The 21,452-nt window shown below is 36.4% G+C and overlaps 1 protein-coding gene across 3 annotated transcripts in view; it reads left to right on the forward strand.

The window, feature by feature from the left end:
* The window catches only part of LOC114934935 (protein bric-a-brac 1), a 379,696-nt gene that overhangs the window by 343,975 nt on the left and 14,269 nt on the right, over positions 1–21,452 (forward strand). For all 3 annotated transcript variants that reach the window (XM_085485241.1, XM_085485239.1, XM_085485240.1), the window contains exon 5: positions 10,264–10,321. In XM_085485241.1, the coding sequence (XP_085341367.1) occupies positions 10,264–10,321 (58 nt within the window). The remainder of the gene's footprint in view (positions 1–10,263; positions 10,322–21,452) is intronic.

A 21,452-nucleotide genomic window follows, 5' to 3' on the forward strand; every position in this document is an offset into this window, starting at 1 on the left:
TCTTCGCGTGTGTCTCGCACGATTTATCGGACTCGCGGTGAGGACTCGACTCGTGAAAAAAGGATTAAACCGGTGAGTCCTGTAATTCGGCAGTGACACACGGCTAAAAGCTCTTCACCGGCGAAAAACCGGAGATGGGAAAAGAGAAGAGAAAGGCATATGGAGAAACAGAGGCGCCATCGTGAAATAACGTATACGACAATTGAGAATGTTTTAACCGAGTCCTTTTGTTGAGAAAGATTGATTAAGACCTCGCATCGTGCGTGACATGATTTTAATTAATATCATTAGGCATTTATTATTAATAATACGTCGCTATTCTTAGTCGTTTGTACAGATATTTTTTTTTATTTTTTGAATAATGCTACATCATTCTTTGATTAATTAGAAATATAAGTACTTGATAAATAAATATATGTAAATATTTCATCTTACTTTTTATTTTATTTATTTTTTTATTTATTGATGAACATTTTTAAAAATTTGGCTGCATAAAATTGGGTTCGAATCCTTACAGAGTTAAGAATAAAATAAAGCGAATATACATAGAGAGTTTTCTCTTATTGTTAGATTTTACCCTGAAAATCATGGTAATCGTGGGATCATATAGTATTAAAAGAATTTTATAAAAGTTTCTCTGATTAATATTTACCATAATAAAAATATTAATATCTAAATATAAAATATGTTCCATTAATTTTACTATATACATTTTAATATTTTTTGTTGCGCTAAATATTAATCAGAGAAACTCTTATCAAATGTTTATATTGTCCCACGATTATCACGATTTTCGGGATAAATTCAAAGAGAAAATTCTATCCGTATAGTCACAGTAACATAATTACCAATTAGTACTATTAGTGGTTAGATAATACAATATAAATATTAATAAAATAAATAAGTTTTCATTATAAATCATGGTAATTGTAGGATCATATAGTATTAAAAGAATTTTATAAGTTTCTCTGATTAATATTACCACAATAAAAATATTAATATTCACATTATAAATATGTTCCATTAATTTACTATATACATCTTAATATTTTTTGTTGCGCTAAATATTAATCAGAGAAACTCTTATCAAATGTTTATATTGTCCCACGATTATCACGATTTTCGGGATACATTCAAAGAGAAGAAAATTCTATCCGTATAGTCACAGTAACATAATTACCCAATTAGTACTATTAGTGGTTAGAAATACAATATAATTTAATAAAATAAAAAAGTTTTCATATAGAAATCAGAGGTAATTGTAGGAATCATATAGTATTAAAACAATTTTGAATCAGTTTTTACCCGTCCTTGTTGAATAGATGATTAAACCTCGCATAGTGCAATAAATTTTATTAATATCATTAGCATTTATAAAATATGTTCTATTAATTTTACTTTATACAATCTTATTATTTTGTGTTGCACTAAATATTAAGTCAGAGAAACTCTTATCAAATGTTTTATATGTCCCACGATTATCATCACGATGTTCGGATAATTCAAAGAGAAATTTCTCTCCTATAGTCACAAGTAACATAATTCATTAGTACTATTAGTGGTTAGAAAAATAAGACATATAAATATTATAAAAGAAATAAAGTTTTCATTATAAAATCATGGTAATCGTGGGATCATATAGTATTAAAAGAATTTTATAAAAGTTTCTCTGATTAATATTTACCATAATAAAAATATTAATATCTAAATATAAAATATGTTCCATTAATTTTACTATATACATTTTAATATTTTTTGTTGCGCTAAATATTAATCAGAGAAACTCTTATCAAATGTTTATATTGTCCCACGATTATCACGATTTTCAGGATAAATTCAAAGAGAAAATTCTATCCGTATAGTCACAGTAACATAATTACCAATTAGTACTATTAGTGGTTAGATAATACAATATAAATATTAATAAAATAAATAAGTTTTCATTATAAAATCATGGTAATTGTAGGATCATATAGTATTAAAAGAATTTTATAAGTTTCTCTGATTAATATTTACCACAATAAAAATATTAATATCCACATATAAAATATGTTCCATTAATTTTACTATATACATCTTAATATTTTTTGTTGCACTAAATATTAATCAGAGAAACTCTTATCAAATGTTTATATTGTCCCACGATTATCACGATTTTCGGGATAAATTCAAAGAGAAAATTCTCTTCCGTATAGTCACAGTAACATAATTACCAATTAGTACTATTAGTAGTTAGATAATACAATATAAATATTAATAAAATAAATAAGTTTTTATTATAAAATCATGGTAATCGTAGGGATCATATAGTATTAAAAGAATTTTATAAAGTTCCTCTGATTAATATATTTACCACAATAAAAATATTAATATCCACATATAAAATATGTTCCATTAATTTTACTATATACATCTTAATATTTTTTGTTGCGCTAAATATTAATCAGAGAAACTCTTATCAAATGTTTATATTGTCCCACGATTATCACTATTTTCGGGATAAATTCAAAGAGAAAATTCTCTCCGTATAGTCACAGTAACATAATTACCAATTAGTACTATTAGTAGTTAGATAATACAATATAAATATTAATAAAATAAATAAGTTTTTATTATAAAATCATGGTAATCGTGGGACCATATAGTATTAAAAGAATTTTATAAAAGTTCCTCTGATTAATATTATATTTACCACAATAAAAATATTAATATCCACATATAAAATATGTTCCATTAATTTTACTATATACATTTTAATATTTTTTGTTGCGCTAAATATTAATCAGAGAAACTCTTATCAAATGTTTATATTGTCCCACGATTATCACGATTTTCGGGATAAATTCAAAGAGAAAATTCTCTCCGTATAGTCACAGTAACATAATTACCAATTAGTACTATTAGTAGTTAGATAATACAATATAAATATTAATAAAATAAATAACTTTTCATTATATCGAGTACGCCGAGGACCACTCCGTCAAGAGTTCCGCAGCCGAGCGGAAGAGCTTCGTTATCCGAACAGCAAAGTATGCAATTCCGAAAGTTCGGCGCCTATGGGCGGGGGAGGAGGCGCACAGGGAGACAGAATCCACGGCCACCCCTTTGCCTTCCCTTGCTCTCCCATCCTCTATCTCTCTCTCTCTTTCTCCGCTCGACGTTAATTTAGACGAATTTCATTAGAACAAACGAACTTTGCTAATCCGCGCTAATCTGATTAGAAATTCGCCGTGGCGCCGCATTCCGCGTCGTGGCCGACGACGTTGGTTGGTAGCAGAGCGTCGTCGTCGACGACGACGACGACGTCGGTAGCAACTCGTCCTCGTCCTGTCGTGTTGACTGAAATCTCGTGCCTATATCCTACTTCCACCCTTTCCTCATCTCGCTCGCGCGCCTATATCCTTTGCCCGGCAAATATTTGCAGGAATTAGCCCCCGGGTAACGACGAACACTACCCTTCCTTCTACCCGCTCTTGCTCCTTCTATCTCACTTTCTCTCTCTCTGGTAGTAAATCCTCCTGGTGTACTTTCGTTTCTTCCTCGCAGCTTCTTCTTCGTCGCGATCATTAATCGCGTCTAGTTGTCAACGTTGGGATTGCTGTCAAATTAGAGCGCAAAGAAATTTCGGTTCGACGAGAGAGGGTAGTTTTCGAAGAATTTCTCTCGATATTTATTTGTCGTTTTAAAAGGAGCTTTTTGCCATTTTGATCGAAATGAGATTGTCATATTATTCTGCGAGAGGGACGCGAAAATATTGCATTTTTCCAATTATACATACATACGTATGTTTTTGTTTCCTTGGAAAATGCAGGTGTATAAGAGAAAATCGTTGATATATTTAAAAACATTTTTCATATATACAATATATACAACGCGACACCCGATAGATTTTATTTTATTCATTTTATTTTATTTATCAAAGCCCTTTCCAATTTAAATGAGCTTACCCGCGTCTCTACAATTTTGCACGCATTTTTCGTGTTATTTATTTTCATTATTATCGTAATGGCATATATTGATTCTACGTTTCTTTAATATAAAATGGCTGATTGCTGCAGTCGGAATGTCATTTCGTCCAAATTAGATAAATTGACTGTATCAATGTTTATTTACATATTTTCCATAGAATGTGTGTGACGGAAAAGCTTGTGTGACGTTTAACCACTCGCGAAAGAAGCGCGAATGTATAGAAAAATATATCTGTATCGCGATACGCAAATCGGGAGTTCACAGTTACGATGGTAATTATTTTTCGCCGGAAATAACGAAATGATAATAAACACATTTAATACTAACATTAATAATGCTCGCCCATAATATTTCTTTGTGCGCGCGGAATTCCTCGTTCGAGCGTCATCAAACACGAAATCAGGAGTTATGCCCGAGTGAAATATACGTTTAATTCCGAATTATATCATTTGTGTTATCCGAGAGGAGATATGTGCTATATTGTACCATTAATACTGAAAAGAAAACAAAAGCTATATAAACGGTTTATAATACATAATTAGTCTTCAAAAATCCTACTACATACGATAATATTGTAATACAATAGTGTAGTAATTCTCTCATTACAGAGCCAGCTTTTTTAGCAATTATATGTACAAATTTACAATGTATGAAAAAAATTACATTGAAAATTATATATGAAAAAATTAAAGTGGTCGCGAAATAATGTAATTTTCTTTCGTGATTTCAATCGAGATCAGCTGATCCAGAAAACTATGTAAAATTACAATATAGGCAGATAATAGAGTCTTTTTCTCTTTTGAGAGCAAGTTTCCTCTTTCGAGGATCGAGTTTCCGCTTCCATCTTCTCGCCTCGCACGTGAAACTTGGATGTAACGTGTAATTTCCCGTGTATACCGTGTTTACTTCGATACCTAGACGAGGCGACGCGACGCTGCCGAGAACCCGAACATCAGGATGTGTTGGGGAACCCTCGAACGGAAAAAGAGAGACGAGAGACAGAATCTCTTTCCGAGTCCGAGGGACGAACTTTCGTTCGGCGCGGCCGAAACTTTCCGGTAACTTGTTTCGCTGGAAAATAGCCCAAGTTTTCTTCGCGGCGCGACGATATCCCAAGAGTCCCCGAATAGTTTATTCTTAGGACGCCGAGGTGTGTCGCGAGATCGTCGTCTGATTCCGGCGAGAGATCATCGAGAGCAAATACGCATTATATGATGATCATTAATCGCTCGATCGCAGGCGTCGTTTTTTATCCTAATCGTTTCTTTAAATCAGCCAATTGTTGAAATCCTTGAAATGTTCTGGAATTTTGTTTGTTCTTGAATTTAAGAACGAATAATTTCATATAAGAAAATATTGTATTGAATATTTGTAATTTTATCAACATGCAACTATATCGACTTGATAAAGAAAATCAAGCTTTCGATTTCTTATACTATTGGAAAATCGTGCAAATTTAATGATGTCTTTAAATTTTATTTTCAAATTTTACTAGAGACACCTTGTTAAAAAAAATATATATATATATATATTTTTTTTTTTTACGAATATACATATAAAATTTGCCGCGTCGTCTCTCTCTCGGAAACGCGTCATCGTTAGTCTTCACAGCTTCCGGAATTGCCGACCGCATCTCAATCGAGGAGGAGCCGACATACCGCGACGGCGGCGGTCGTGAAAAATTCAAGGCGGTCAGCCCGGTAATTTGAAGGCGGTTAATAGCGGGCGCATGCGATGCTGAAGAGAAAAACGAGAAAGAGAGAGAGAGAAGAGAGATTCGCGAGCGGGATAAAATCGTGCGCATGGGAGCTCGGCGCGATATTTAATTCACGAATCTGCTCTCGGTGCCAGGGCGATCTCGTGTCGGCCTGAAAGGGGAAGATGAAGGGGTTGACGAAGATGGGGGATGCGTCGGAAGAGAGAGAAAAAACAGGGAAGTGAGAAGGAGAGGCCTCATTTTCATTAGCGGCATACATCATACGGAAACTCGCTGGACGTTGAAACAAATTGAGATGCAGACTGCTGCTATTCTTCTTCATATATATATATATAGATGATTTTTTGCTTTCTGATGCTTGTCTTAAAGGGATCCTAAACGATCCTTGAGAAGTCTGTGATTTCCGTCCTGTTTTATCGACAAAATGTGAGGTTAGATAAACTATAAGTCTATTTATTCGCTATACGGATTGTTTTACCCGAAATTAGAACGCTTTTTTCTGTACAAATTAAAGTATTAATATTAACAAAGAGCGAAGCGTTCTAATTTCGGGTAAAACACAATCCGTGCAGCCAATAAATAGATTTATAACTGAATCTAACCTAACATTTCGTCGATAAAACAGGAATGAAACTTAGGTTAGCTTAGGATCTCCTTAAGCGAAAAATGTGACATACAATGACTGTCAAAAAATTTGATTCCAACCTGGTGTTCCACCGAACACATCGGATCATACTTCATTATTTTCCTTTCTAAAACTGTGACAATAACGAAACGCATGTATTCACATAATTTTGAATGCTCTCGAAAAAACAACTTTTGTCCACTTTCGTCTCATGACATTTGTGATGTTAATTCTCGGAGAGCGAAAGGGAGAAAAGAATAGAGGAACATTGTAATCTTTATTGGCATACGCTCCTATTATTATACCGTGCATGCACATGTATGTTTGCGCGTGCACATGTAATATGCAATTCTTTCATTACAAAAATCTTCAAACATATAAGCCCTATCGCCTCGCATTCTCGTCGCCGTTCGTCGAACGGGATTATATCCACGCGAGAAAGGCGGTCGAACAGGCATTGCATTCCGAGCGCAATAACGTAAGAACGGCCTGAAAAAAAGGAGAGAGAAATGGGGGAAAAAATATACGGAAGGGAGAAAGAGAGAGAGAGAGAATACACATACGGTCGGGAGTGGGCGACCGCGATATATAGGGACGCTCGCAATTTTCTCGTCAATGCACACGTCAACCGGCATGTCGCGTATGCACTCCGCGTGGAGCTGCACCGCAAAGCGCGGGGGTTGAAGAAGGGGGTGAGACGCGAGACAATGAAAAATGCACGCGCCGCGATATACTACTTGCGCGTCCAAGTTACAACTGCAGAGAGCTCTCTCTCTCTCTCTCTTTCCCTCTTTTTTTCCCCGTCTCTCCCTTTTGGTCTCACTTATGCATCCTCTTCCTCGAGTGAGGCTCGTCGGAAACAGCAAGCGGGCTGCTCAATAATTCTTTGTGTGGTTTAGCCGAGAGATGCGTGTGCACGTGTATTGACGCGGGGCTATTTCGCGAAATTGCCAGCGCTTCGGTGCCATCCCCCTCGTGTCACGACGGCGGAGACGTTATTTCGCTGCACCGCCTCCTTCCGCTTCCGCCTCGTGGAAAGTCCCTCTCTCTGTTTTTTCGCTTCGCCCGATGACCGCGAGAGGAACCTCCGAAAACGATTTGCAGTAACTGCGATTCGAAAGTGTATCTTGAGATAAAGAGAAATTTGAACAATTTAAATATTCTGCAATAGACGGAAAAACATTTGTTCAATTCTGAAGAGACGTTTTTGCATTCGCGGAGATAATAAAAAATAAGGACTGAAAATACTGTCTGTTGTAGAAAATGACGTCAAGTTGATTGTACAAAAAATATTAATATGTACATAATAAAATTAATCCAACATATTCTATATCTTATTGTGGTAAATATTAATCAGAGAAACTCTTACAAAATTTTTTCAATACCAAATTGTCCCATTACCATGATTTTCAAGGTAAATTCTAAAAGAAAAATCTCTCTGCGCATTTAATCGAATGTGGGGTGGTTTAATGCCAATAATATTTTTAAATTTGAACAATTTAAATATTCTGCAATATACGGAAAAGCATTTGTTCACTTCTGAAGAGACGTTTTTGCATTCGCGGAGATAATAAAAAATAAGGACTGAAAATACTGTCTGTTGTAGAAAATGACGTCAAGTTGATCGTACAAAAAATATTAATATGTACATAGTAAAATTAAGCCAATATTCTATATCTTATTGTGGTAAATATTAATCAGAGAAACTCTTACAAAATTCTTTCAATACCAAATTGTCCCATTACCATGATTTTCAAGGTAAATTCTAAAAGAAAAATCTCTCTGTGCATTTAATCGAATGTGGGGTGGTTTAATGCCAATAATATTTTTAAATTTGAACAATTTAAATATTCTGCAATATAGGGAAAAGCATTTGTTCACTTCTGGAGAGACGTTTTTGCATTCGCGGAAATAATAAAAAATAAGGACTGAAAATACCGTCTGTTGTAGAAAATGACGTCAAGTTGATCGTACAAAAAATATTAATATGTACGTAGTAAAATTAATCCAACATATTCTATATCTTATTGCGGTAAATATTAATCAGAGAAACTCTTACAAAATTCTTCCAATACCAAATTGTCCCATTACCATGATTTTCAAGGTAAATTCTAAAAGAAAAATCTCTCTGTGCATTTAATCGAATGTGGGGTGGTTTAATGCCAATAATATTTTTAAATTTGAACAATTTAAATATTCTGCAATATACGGAAAAGCATTTGTTCACTTCTGAAGAGACGTTTTTGCATTCGCGGAGATAATAAAAAATAAGGACTGAAAATACTGTCTATTGTAGAAAATGACTTCAAGTTGATCGTACAAAAAATATTAATATGTACATAGTAAAATTAAGCTAATATTCTATATCTTATTGTGGTAAATATATTAATCAGAGAAACTCTTACAAAATTCTTCCAATAGCAAATTGTCCCATTAACCATGATTTTCAAGGTAAATTCGAAAAGAAAAATCTCTCTGCGCATTTAATCGAATGTGGGGTGGTTTAATGCCAATAATATTTTTAAATTTGAACAATTTAAATATTCTGCAATATACGGAAAAGCATTTATTCACTTCTGAAGAGACGTTTTTGCATTCGCGGAGATAATAAAAAATAAGGACTGAAAATACTGTCTGTTGTATAAAATGACGTCAAGTTGATCGTACAAAAAATATTAATATGTACGTAGTAAAATTAATCCAACATATTCTATATCTTATTGCGGTAAATATTAATCAGAGAAACTCTTACAAAATTCTTCCAATACCAAATTGTCCCATTACCATGATTTTCAAGGTAAATTCTAAAAGAAAAATCTCTCTGTGCATTTAATCGAATGTGGGGTGGTTTAATGCCAATAATATTTTTAAATTTGATAGGTAAATTTTGTCACGTAAAAAAGTATTGTAAAATCTCAGAGTGCAGCATTTAAAGTACATGCTTTAAATGATTAGGTACAGTATAGGACGAGAACACTTTTCGCATGAGCGTCCTTCAAACTAAAAGAGCAGCATCCGATTCCGGAGCAACTTTTTTCGCGGGAAAGGTAAAGAGAGAGAGAGAGAAAGTGGAAGAAACGGAGCGGAAGGATTTAAGCGGCGATCTGGGTGCATCGAGCGACCCTTAAAAATTAATTTGAAAAGTCAGACGAGAGAGAGAGAGAACGCGCCGCCGGAAGTGCAACGTACACGAAAAGTGTAGCCTGCTCCGCGATATTGCGGAAATCACGAAATCCGAAAGTGAAGGGCAAGGAAGGGGCAAAACTTTTCAAATGAGCCAACTTTGCGTGTGTCTTGTGCTTTCGGTATCCGCGTCTCGTGAAACCCTTTTCGAAAGCCTCGCATATTAACAAAGTTGTTGGTTGAGAGTAACAACTACGATTATTCTACCATTTTTTACTCGCTAAATTTTGGATAGCTGCACCGTGAAAAAATGTCGAATTGCAATCACGATTAAAACTTGTCACATTTTCATCTTACGAATCTCTATCTGAATTCCATTCTCTTTGGAGAGAGTTTTGAGTTATTAAAATAAAATATATATATATTGAATATAAGTGTATATATAAATATATCAAATTTCAGTAAAATTTTCATTATCTAATGCTACAATATATAATTAATCAAGCTGAAAGCGATTACAGTTACGACTAGAATATTTCTAATTTTATGTTAGTTACTTATATATTATAATTAAAAATTAAATGCCAGTTATATTTTGCGCCGCCAAACGCGCGCTTGGATTAAAATACTTGAGCTCTCTCTCTTACGGGACGATTTTCGATTAAATAATTATCCCGCGCAGCGGAACTCGTTTTGCTTTCGGTTAGAAAAAAGAAATTGTCCGGATAAGGGAAGGGATTAAGTCGTTTTCCCAGCCGGCTGTTAAATCGCCGCTAATCGCCGCTTTTAAGCACAACGACGTCTGACCGACCGAACTTTTCTGTTTCAGGCCAAGTTGTTGGAGTCGTCCCACGCTTGGCTCGGCGCCTCCACCTCCAGTATAGCAGGTGAGTTCCCGTTTTTCTTGCTTGTTTCTCCACTTCGTCTCGTTTCGATATACGTTTCAGGAGATAATCGTCCTCTCGACACCGGCCGGACGTATAACGTGGAAGCCTTCCACGTTTTAGGCAAACGCATACAACATCTGGCCGCCTGTCTCTATGCACTAATTGCACTTTCTTCCCTCGACAACTGAAAATCGAACGATAAAAAGGGAATTTTTTAAAAATTCTACAAAATTATATCTGTGACATATCTGGTGTGTTTACACAGTAGAAAAATTTGTTTGGTTAAAAACGGTTCCCGTTAAAATTTTTGTGTTAATTTAACATATTACTGTTTTGTTAATTGAACTTAAATGTTAAATTATTGTAACAATAACTGAAAAAAATGTAAAAATAACACAATGTGCATCTATTTTTAATTTTACACAATAAATATGTTCTGCTTTATTAGTGGCAAGATTTATCTGTTAAAATTTACAGAAAAAATGTTGATTTTCTATTGTTAATTTTTACATTAAAAGTATGTTAGTTGTACACAAAATTTATTTCAAATTATTTGAAGTTCTGCATTTATTTTGTGTTAAAATATTAACACAATATTTGTATCTCCATTTAACATATCCATATTATGTTAAATTAACACAAAAATATCTGTGGACCGTTTGGAACATGCGATATCTGTTAAATGTAACAGAAATTTTTCAACTATATAAATGTCAATTTTTTATTCTAAAAAAATCGAGCATTTTTCAAACGGAAAACGCTAATCTAGATTGTCGAACGTGCAATATATTTTTCCGTTTTAAATTCAAGTTTCTAAAATTATTATCACATTGTCTGTCGTCGAAGGGAAAGTACGATCGGTGGCAGACACCTCGTATAATCTGTCTCGCGACACATTTAAGACTGACATTTTCTCTCCTATAATATCTGTCGTACGATCGGTCGATTTCCGCAGTAAGTAGCGGACTCGGAGACCGATCAACCTCTCCGAGTTTCGAGAGGAGATTCTCTACTTCCCTCAGATATCCCTCGAGGGCTGTCGTCCCAAGTTCACGGTCACGTTGAATCACAACTTCGGAGACACGTGAGACGCGAGTTTCTCGTTCCGGAAACGCGGACTCCCAAGCTAGATTCCTAGCGTTTTGCTTTCCGCGGCGGAAACATCCGCGCTTTGCGATGTGTGCGTTCGAAGATCGATATCTCGTTGCCGCTTAGTGTTACGCGGACGATAAGGTCCCGGAACATGGCCGTCGTCGTCGTGTCGTGAACGACGTCGTCCATATACGATAACGGGAGGTGGCAACAACGGCGGAGAGAAGCCGGGAGATGTAGAAGTCGAAGGTGGTGGTCGAACAGCGATAAACGAGGCCGGAGGAGGAAGGGCGCGAGAGCGTGGACCACGTCATTACCCCGGCAATAATAAAGCGCAGGAATGCGTTTTGCTTTAATATAGAAAGCAATTTAGATAGACGGACCGAGCGCTCGACGCCGGTTAATAGCGGCGATAACACGCTCGCGATTCGCGATGCCTAAGCGCGGAGAGAGAGAGAGAGAGAGAGAGATTCGCTGAGTGCAACTCTTACGCTGCACCTTGCATAGAGTTCTCTCCATTTCGCAAAAGCTCCCCATATACGGCGCCTGAGAAACGAGCCTTCGATCTTTTTACTTTCGCGCGCGTTTATCCGTGATTTACAACCGCGACGAATATTATGTCTCGAATTTTAATCATAAATATTTGTTTCAGCATTGAACTAAGTATTAAGTATGATTTGAATATTTCGTTGCTTTTCTATTTTCTGAGCGCACGAAGAGAATTTTCTCTTAGAATTTACCTTAAAATTTATGGTAATTTCACTGAAAATATGTGTTAACTTGACTAAACCTTTCACTAAATTACTATTTTGTTAGATTTAGTATGTTATATTTAATTTAAATATTTTTATATGCAATTTACAAGATAATATGTAGTTGAAAGATTTAGTCAAGTTACTTAGCAATTTTTTTCAGTGTGTGAGACAATATGGTATTGGAAGAATTTTATAAGGGTTTCTCTAATTAATATTTACCATAATAAAAAATATAATCGAATATATTTTATATCTTATTGTGATAGATATTAATTAATGTAAAATTCTTTCAATTGTCCTAATTATCCCGCGATTTTTAGGAGAAATTCTAAAAGAAAATTTTCTCTGTACAGAATAATAACACGGTAAAAAACATTTCGTATTTCTGTTAAAATTATCTTGTGTAGAAATTTTTGTGTTAAAATTTTAACATACTCTTATGTTAATATAACATATTGTCGTTATGTTATTTTGACATTTGTCTGTTGAGTTAATATTCACTATTTTTAAGTGTTAAAACAACACAATTAAATGAAAATGTACGAATTTTTGCTTATATTATATTTTTTTGTGTTATTTTTTCACATATTACGTGTGTTATTTAATTACATAATTGTTTTCTGTTAAATTAACATTAAAATAAGAGTGGATAAATTGGGACATGTGAAATGTGTTAAATTTAACACAATTTTTTTTACTGTGAACGATCGCACGGATATTTAAAAATAAAAATGTAATTTCTACACTTCGTAAAAATAAATTTAATAAAATAATTAGAGGTTTTCATATGAAAATAATTTAATAAAATAATTATATTTATTATTTAAATAAATATCTCAGAGAAAATTTTCTCCGTGTAGAATAATAGCGATCGCACGGATATTTACAAATTAAAAATAAAAATCTAATCTTCACATCTCAGAAAAATAATTTTAGTAAATATAATTATATAGAAATATGCTTATGTCAAAAATAATTTAAATAAAAATTATACAAAAATGTTATATAGCAGAATTTGCATTACTGCGAAGGTGCAAGGCAATTTTCTCAGCCGTATTCTTCGTATATTCGAGTTCGATCCCCGATTCGCCGCGGTACGCTCGACCGGGAGCATAAACACGCGTAAAGCTCGCAATACGCGTCTCGAATTGATCCCCGGGTGCCGTTTCTTGCGTGCGTGCGTGCGTACATATATATATATATATATACGTGCGTGTTCACGCGTATGCTGAGTGCGTGCGTGGGCGCGTATCCCCTCTCGACTTTCGCTTAAATCATTTTCTTCGATTACTCCTTGACTTCCCGTGAGACGCGGCCGCTGCCGGCTGTTTGCTTCTCTTAACGATCCCGCTTATTTATTCCGGCGCTTTTCTCGTCCGCGTGAAACGTACACGTCGAGCTACCAATCTTACCTCGCGCTTAAATTTAATATTTTACAATCTTAGAGACTAAGAAAACGCGGCCGAGATATATCACGCTCGTTAATCAATTTCAGAGAAGTGGTAAAAATTTTTTTATTACGAAAAAAATATGCAGAAGCATCTCTGATATATGATATATTATTTTGAAGTTTTGATAAAGACTTTTTTATCGCTGTTTTTTTTTTTTTTTTTTTTTTTTTTTTTACTGAAAACTTACGACACAGAAGAAATTGGTCTCGGCCCATGTTTATTCGACGAAGCGAATAGTTAATTAATTCAATCTATACCTTTTGAGGAAGCGAGATTGCTCAAGTACGATTGTCCGATTTAACGCGATGATTTGTCAATCGCCGAGAGAAAATGCGCCCCGCGCAAAAGCACGATTTATCCGAGCGCGTACGACAAAACGCTATTGTATGATAATATTATTCGACGCGATTATTCCAGTCCGGATTTAGCTATGACACCATTACACATTCATATATAGCTTTTTTCTTTTTTTTTTTTTTTTTTTTTTAGTTGACAATTATATTCCCGCCGACGATCGTGGAAAGATCGATTCGCGCGCGAAACGAGATTATCCATATTTCAATGCAATCGAATTGTTATGCAAACGGAAATCTATTTCCAATTTTTTGGACTTTGCGATTCCTTTCGCAACGAAGCGCTGATATATACATCGACGCGATAGCGTTCTTAAAAAAAATAATTATTTATTATTTTTATCGTCTCGGAATTGCCAGAATTAATCGGGATAATTAATAAATTAATTTGTAAATAAGAGCTCCTTCAGCTTAACAAGGGTATCGGGAGGGAGATGAAATTCAATTAAAAATTCAGTGTCGTAATAAGATCGATTCTGCCTATTATTTCGTCCGCCTCTTCAATTTCGGAGTTAATTTCTTCTTGCATAATTACGCGCAATTCGCGAACCAGAAATCGACGATGGTGGCGGCGGCGCCGCCGCCGCGACAACACATAAATCGCACGGCCAACATGAGTGACGTTAACTGCTGCTAACACACGTGGGTGTGACACGCTCTGTGGACCACACAGTGCCCGTTCCCGCTTTTCCCTTTCTCCCTACCTTCGTCTTCTCCCGTTGCTGCCCTTTCGCTTCGAGTTACGCGGCGAGTCGCGCATAACGGGGCTAAAGGGATAATTACAGTCTAATTATAGAACAGACCGGATATCATTTGATGGTTATAATATTGACGATATAAAATGACAATTAAATTCGAAGTCGATAGGTATATGTCATTTTGTAATTTTTACACGAGATTAGATTCGTAAAAAGAGAAGGAGGATTCTTTTGAATTCTCCTGCAATGCTCGTTTTTATTCAGCTTCATCTCCCCGTTTTATTAAATTATTTTGATCGCTTATTCAAAACTGATTTTATTGATTTGTAGCCCAGAGAGCTCTCTCTCTTGCCACCTCCCAGGTTTTTTCTTTAATATTCATATTAATCTTATTTAAATTTGTATATAAGGTATAATTTTCCGTTCTCTCTATAATTAATAATTACTTGCATTTTGCAAGAAACCAATATTTCGTTCGATATCGTCTGCTTGAAACTTTTTATTTGTCGCAAACTCCACCCTAATCTTTATTTTCTTATTTATGGCTCCAATTATTTTATTTTATCAATTTTATGAGATCTCCACTTTGAAGGATTCTCAGACCGACCCTCATAAATATCTTGATGATATTTTTCAAGTTCCAATCGCCGATGAATTTCTCCGAACGCTTCTCTTTTTTCACCGGGTGCTCGCGCCAGAGCGAGAGAGCCCGAGGAGAGAACCATAGAAACGCCGATGACGTAAGACAGAGCGAAAGGAAGGGAGAAAAGAACCTTGCTCTGTCAAGGTTACGCGAAGGCGCGATTTTCGCGCCGTCGTTCATCTTATTCTTTAGGTGTGCGGCTTTTCAACGCAAACCAAAAAAAAAAACTAAAAACTAAAAAAGTCGAGACGAGGTAGGAAAAAATCGCTGACTATTTTCTAGCTGACTATACGACCCTGCTGAAGCTGAAGGCGCCCACGTGGACGCGACACGATCTCCAGGAGGCGATCGAGGCGGTGGTGACCCAGAAGATGCGCTTCACCCAGGCCTCGACCAAGTACGGCATCCCCAAGGGCACCCTCTACGACAACATCCTCGGCAAGTCCAAGAGGATGATGATACTCGAGGAGGCCGGCCTCGATCCGGGCGAGGAGACGGCCGTGCTCGAGTTTTGTTGCGACATAAGCGTCAGTCCCTACAATCGGCGGACGAAAAAGTCCCTGAACGCGATATTGAACTTCGTCGAGCAGCTCAGGCAGAAGCGCGATCCCGGCTTCGTGTTCGCCGGCTTATCGGGCTTCCGCTGGTGGTGGGCCTTTTGCAAGAAACACTCGATAGTCTCGCTCTACTTCAATGACGAGAACGAGAACGGGGCTGATTCTTCTTAGAACGTCGCCGGTTTCCGCCAGATATATATATATAGACGTGCTTTTTCAAGAAAAGACAAAACATTCTACCTTGGTTTCAAGAGAATTATTTTACTTCTCAACGCGATTCAAGGGAATAACTTTAAATGCTCTATTGATGTAATATTTTTACGTAATCCGAAAACTGGGATTTCGCGCTCTCTCTTGCGAGACTGTATAAAAGTCGCTATGCCTTGCGGACGCGAGAGGAAAAATGCGGAAAATTTAATGCCCAGGTGACAACGAGTTCATTCGGTCGACGTTAAGGCAAAGGGAATATAATAAGCCGGATTTTCGAGCGACGCGTCGTGACGATAAGAGACTCGCTATGCAACCATTATTCATTTCCACAAGCGAGACGCATTCTCGGACTATGCAAGAAGCACGTTAAAGGCGACCGGCGTGTTCTGGAAGAAGTCTCGGTTCGATGTCGCATTCGACTGTCCCGGAATTAGATACAAAAAGTGTCCTTTTAAAATAAAAAATTATATTTAAAGGAATATATATATAATTTTATAATTAAAGAATCATAAAATTAAACGAGAGAAGAATAATCGCACACATATACATTCGTTTAATCTCACACAGCAAAGCTTCGGGTTTCATGAGCAAGTGTCTTTCAAAACCAGAAGTGTCAGATTGGACAGAATAATAATGTAATATCACTGAGATTTGCGCTTATCCGGGAAAATTATCGAAATGGATTATTCAACGTTTTTGGGCGGATCTGCTTCTAAGTCCGTCGAGACTTTAAGAGATATGTATAATATACTGTCTCGCGAGAGCGGCAACGCGTTTGAACATTTTCGCATAATCATTGTTCTCGTTTCTTTTTTTTCCTCTCTTTTTTAGATTTGAATTTTTTTTTTTTTCATTTTTTGTCATTTTTTTTCCTTTTTTTTTTATCCACTTGTACGATTCCTCCGGAGCATGCGCGCGACAGCCGACGACCGACGCGCAATATCCCGTAGACTTCAACGCGGAAAATCGCTGCACAAGCAGGGTCGCGCGCAGGAAGAATTTGCCTGGTAATTGAAAATCGAACGCCGGCATTTGCGCTGCGTGCGCGGACAATCGCGCGAAATAATAACGCGATTAAAATCGGGGGACTTTAATGGGCAAAAAATGTCTACGTTCGATTAAATTTAATATCCATCAGAATCGATTGCATCAACGGCGATTAGCGTGGTTATTCCCTCGTGACAATGTTTCTCGATCTTTTTTTTTTCCTTTCCCCCCACGGTGTCCGACGCTTCTGAAGTAATAGAATTTTTCATTCGATACACATTAATACAATAAGAGAACTAATTGGTTTATTCATTAATAACTTCATTCGCTGAAAAAGCGCGCGGGAAATATTTTCAATTAAAAAGGAAACCGGGTATATAGAGAGACAGAGCAATACGCATTAAATATTAAGTTTTTTTATGAATTGATGAATTATAATTTTTTTGAGGCACAAATTGATTTATAATATTTTCAAAATAAATTATTTACATATTATTTCGAAAATATAAATTAATGTGTCAAAGCCTGCATTTATAAAAATTGAATTATTTGATCAAAATCATACTAATATGTATTTAATGTGTTATTGCATATACACACACAGTGCATTATTCTTTCTACTTTTTGATTGATTAGAAAATTTAATAAATTAATTGAATGCCGAATAAAAGGAAAAGCATTATCGGAATTTCTTCAATTATTGTTGTTAATTTCGGGAGCTCTAATGCGAATCGCATTCTTGCAAATTATGCTCACAAACAGTCTAATGTATTTTATAGTGCCTTCCATTCATCTCCGTCTTCCACATTAATTGTTAATCGACGAAACCGAGGGCGAAATATACAATATATAATTGCTTATATATTATACTTTTGTATATTGATATTTCCCTCATATTATGTATCCCGAATCGATGGGACCAAATCATTGCTGAAATCGTTGTTGATGTTCACGTATATAAAATAAGATCGCGTATAATTAGATATTTTTCTACGAGTTTTATATACTATTATTAATTAAGCATGTTTAAGTTTTTTTTTATTAATGTTGCCATGTTGCGCGCGCGTTTAAGATTTTTGCTGCTAACAATAATGATATGAGATAATTATTTTTAGTATTAGGATCGTGATAAAAAAAAAGAATGTTCAGTATGGATGCATATTTTTGTTAACATTCCACATTTGATTGTTGAATAATTGTACGTGCGAAACAAGTGCATGTCCTTTTCTTGTTAAAGCAATGCACAGTTGAAGATTAGAAGGATGATTTATGAAGAACGAAAGAGAAAGAGAGAGAGAGAGAGAGAGCAAATGAAAGAAGGAAGTATGTCACGTACTTACAAAAACTGATTTAATAGCGCAATAACATTTAATCAAGTTGAACGGTTGAATGTTTTAACTATATTATCGAGTTCATTATTTAAGGTTTATGAATAGTTGCACGCATGTTGCCGGTTATATTTTATTTAATAGCGATATGACATAACGATATAACGTTTATGTATGCGAAGAAAAATTTTTTTAGAAATGTAATAAGAAAGTAGAGCAAAGGAACGAGGACTTTTCCCTCATATAAAGGAGCTGCATCTAAATATTATATATGCATCGGCTCGCGATCAAAGTCTCACGCGACTTAAATCTTGATAACGGAATATTATCACATTCGATTCGGTTCATATTTATTCATATAAAAATAATATACAGCAACTTCGCATGTTTTATATAAATACGAGCAATCTGCAATTAAACTCAAATTGCCCTAACTGCAAAAACTGGAATATACACATCTTGATGCAGTAATATATTAAAGTTATTCCCCCCACACACATGCATACATATATGCACCGGCAAAGTAAAATGCACAACTTGAAATACTTTACGCTAAAACGAGTCATACCTTCCTCGTGAAATTTAGCTCTCACTCTTTCCGATTGTGTGAGGGAAAAAATTTCATTCCGCAACGCATAATGGTAATATTTACAAGTGTGACGCTGACGAATGATATTAGATTATTTTCACGCCAAAGTGTGTCGCCCAGAACTGACAAGAGCGTGATACTTTTATCGGTGTACTTCTGCGTGAAAAAAAGGAAAAAAAAGGCAAATCGAGTCAATTACGCGCGAAGAACAGGACGGGACGCTTTAATAGGGTACGCTTTAGATGACTGACTTTTTGCGACAATTATCGAGTGCGACGTGCGCTCTCGTCGGGTATCGCGGGCAATAAGCGGGCTAATATCCAGCAATTATCGATCAACACGCGGCAATTAATGTCGAGACTTGATCGCTCGGGTTTTCTCGAGGTGAGGAAAGAAAAAAAGGACAAAAAACAATAACGCCGCTAATTCCCGCCGACATTATAAGGACGAGCTGTCAGATTTCCAGATAAGTCGCCGGAGAAATAAAATTCAGGTAGAGCAAGAACACATTCCGCACTCTTTTTGTATCGTAATTTAATTTACCGTGAAAAGAGAAAATCTGACGATCAGCTGATTCATTCCGCTACACGTAAGGGTGCACCTATATACAAGGTGTAACGAAACAAAGGTATACGAAGCACATCATCGGATGCAGGACGACAAACTAAATCGAAAAGTCCTGAGCCAGTTTTTAATCCGAGCTTTATTTTTGACGCTATAAAGTGTTAAAGTGTGCCAATCAGCGCGCGGCTACAATGGAAAACAGCCTAGGCTCCGCCTTAATAGGCCTTAGTACGCCTACTAAGGCGGAGCCTAGGCTGTTTTCCGTTGTAGTCACGCGCTGATTGGCACACTTTAACACTTTATAGCGCCAAAAATAAAGCTCGGATGAAAAAATGGCTCAGGACTTTTCGATTTAGTTTGTCGTCCTGCATCCGATGACGTGCTTCGTATACCTTTGTTTAGTTTCACCCTGTATACCTTCTCGCGCGCGGATTATTACACTTTATTGTTTCGCGCAAACTCTCGCCCCTATGCGAAACAACGACGCCTGCCTTCCTCTTTGCCGACGCGTTTGGTGCACTTCTCCCGTCACATTATCGTCGATCGTCGTCCCCGGGGGAAGCGAGGGGGAAAAGGGAGGGGGACCCACAGCTCGCGTATTTACGAGCGGCGCGTTAATTGAATCCCGGCGAGAACGATGTAATATTATACCGCTGTTATCGCGCGTCCGCTAAAAGTGCGACAGGCCGAGCGCGGCGAAGCGTGTGTGTGTATGTGTCTGAGAAATGCAAAGGAGAGCGAGAGAAGAGAGAAAATTAAGTGTGAATGAGCGGTATTAAAATAGGCGAATATACACGACATTCCCCGATAAAGTATCGAAAGTAAAGGGACAATATCTCGCGGGACGGCCGTAAAACGGCCGCGTTACGACGGTGCTACCGCGGCTGTAGGTGATCGCGATGGCGAAGAAACAAAAAGAAAAATAATGTGTGTAATCCCGCGGAATCCGCGAGCAAAGAGAGACGCGTCAAAAAAAAAAAAAAAACCTAGATTAGAGATCGCGAAGAATATTGGTAGGTGAAAAGCGATGCTGTGTGCATGGAATTCTCCGCGAATTCCTTTGTATCGGAGTGAGAAGTCTGCGCCTTCGCAACCGAGGGAAAAGTGTGTTGTACTTAGTGCCTTTTTTTATAGGTAAAAAATAAAATAAGTGAAATTAGAGCGCGCACAACGGCGGAATTTCCTAAATTCGTTCTGCATTTGCCCCTTCCCGTTGTAAATTGCGATTGTAACCCTGTGTTCGACTATGAATCCTCGTTGTCGAACATTCGTACGGCGTATATATATGTATGCAACATGTGATGAGGATTTAGAATTAAACGCGAGAATGCGAATCTAAGAATAGACGGAATAACCGCGTACGCGCGCGCGCGCCTTTTCCAATGAATTGTATTAATCGACAAAATTGGTCAGGAGGCTCTTAATTAGAGTCAATAACTTAACTATTAAATAATCGTTGCGAATTGAGGCCGGCCATACGTGCCATAAGCGAGCGGCGGAAGTTGCTGTAAATGTCACCGCCGGACATTTCTTTCGCTCCTTGTAATCTTGTTGATATTACGCTCCTTTTTGTGTTTACATTTCTTTTTTCTCGATCGATCGAAATCCTCGTCGATCAAATCTTTTCGCACGCAACGTTGAAAAATACTCTGTCAAGGAGACTCTTATAATGCATGAACGCGGTATGTGATAAATTAATGAAAGTGTTTGTAAAGTAACGTGAACACCCTTATTATACAAGATTTCTAATCTAGCATGCTGATATTAAAACGAAGGAATGATCGAATATACTCGATTATCATTTAAACAACATTTTCACGTTATTTGTGTTTTTTATTGTTATATTCGAGATGAAATGTCTCCAGCTCATTTAAATGGAATTTATTCTATTTGATTTAGTTCAG

This window comes from Nylanderia fulva, unplaced genomic scaffold (genome assembly GCF_048542155.1).
Source record: "Nylanderia fulva isolate GAGA-0341 unplaced genomic scaffold, ASM4854215v1 Scaffold35, whole genome shotgun sequence".
NCBI lineage: Eukaryota > Metazoa > Arthropoda > Insecta > Hymenoptera > Formicidae > Nylanderia > Nylanderia fulva.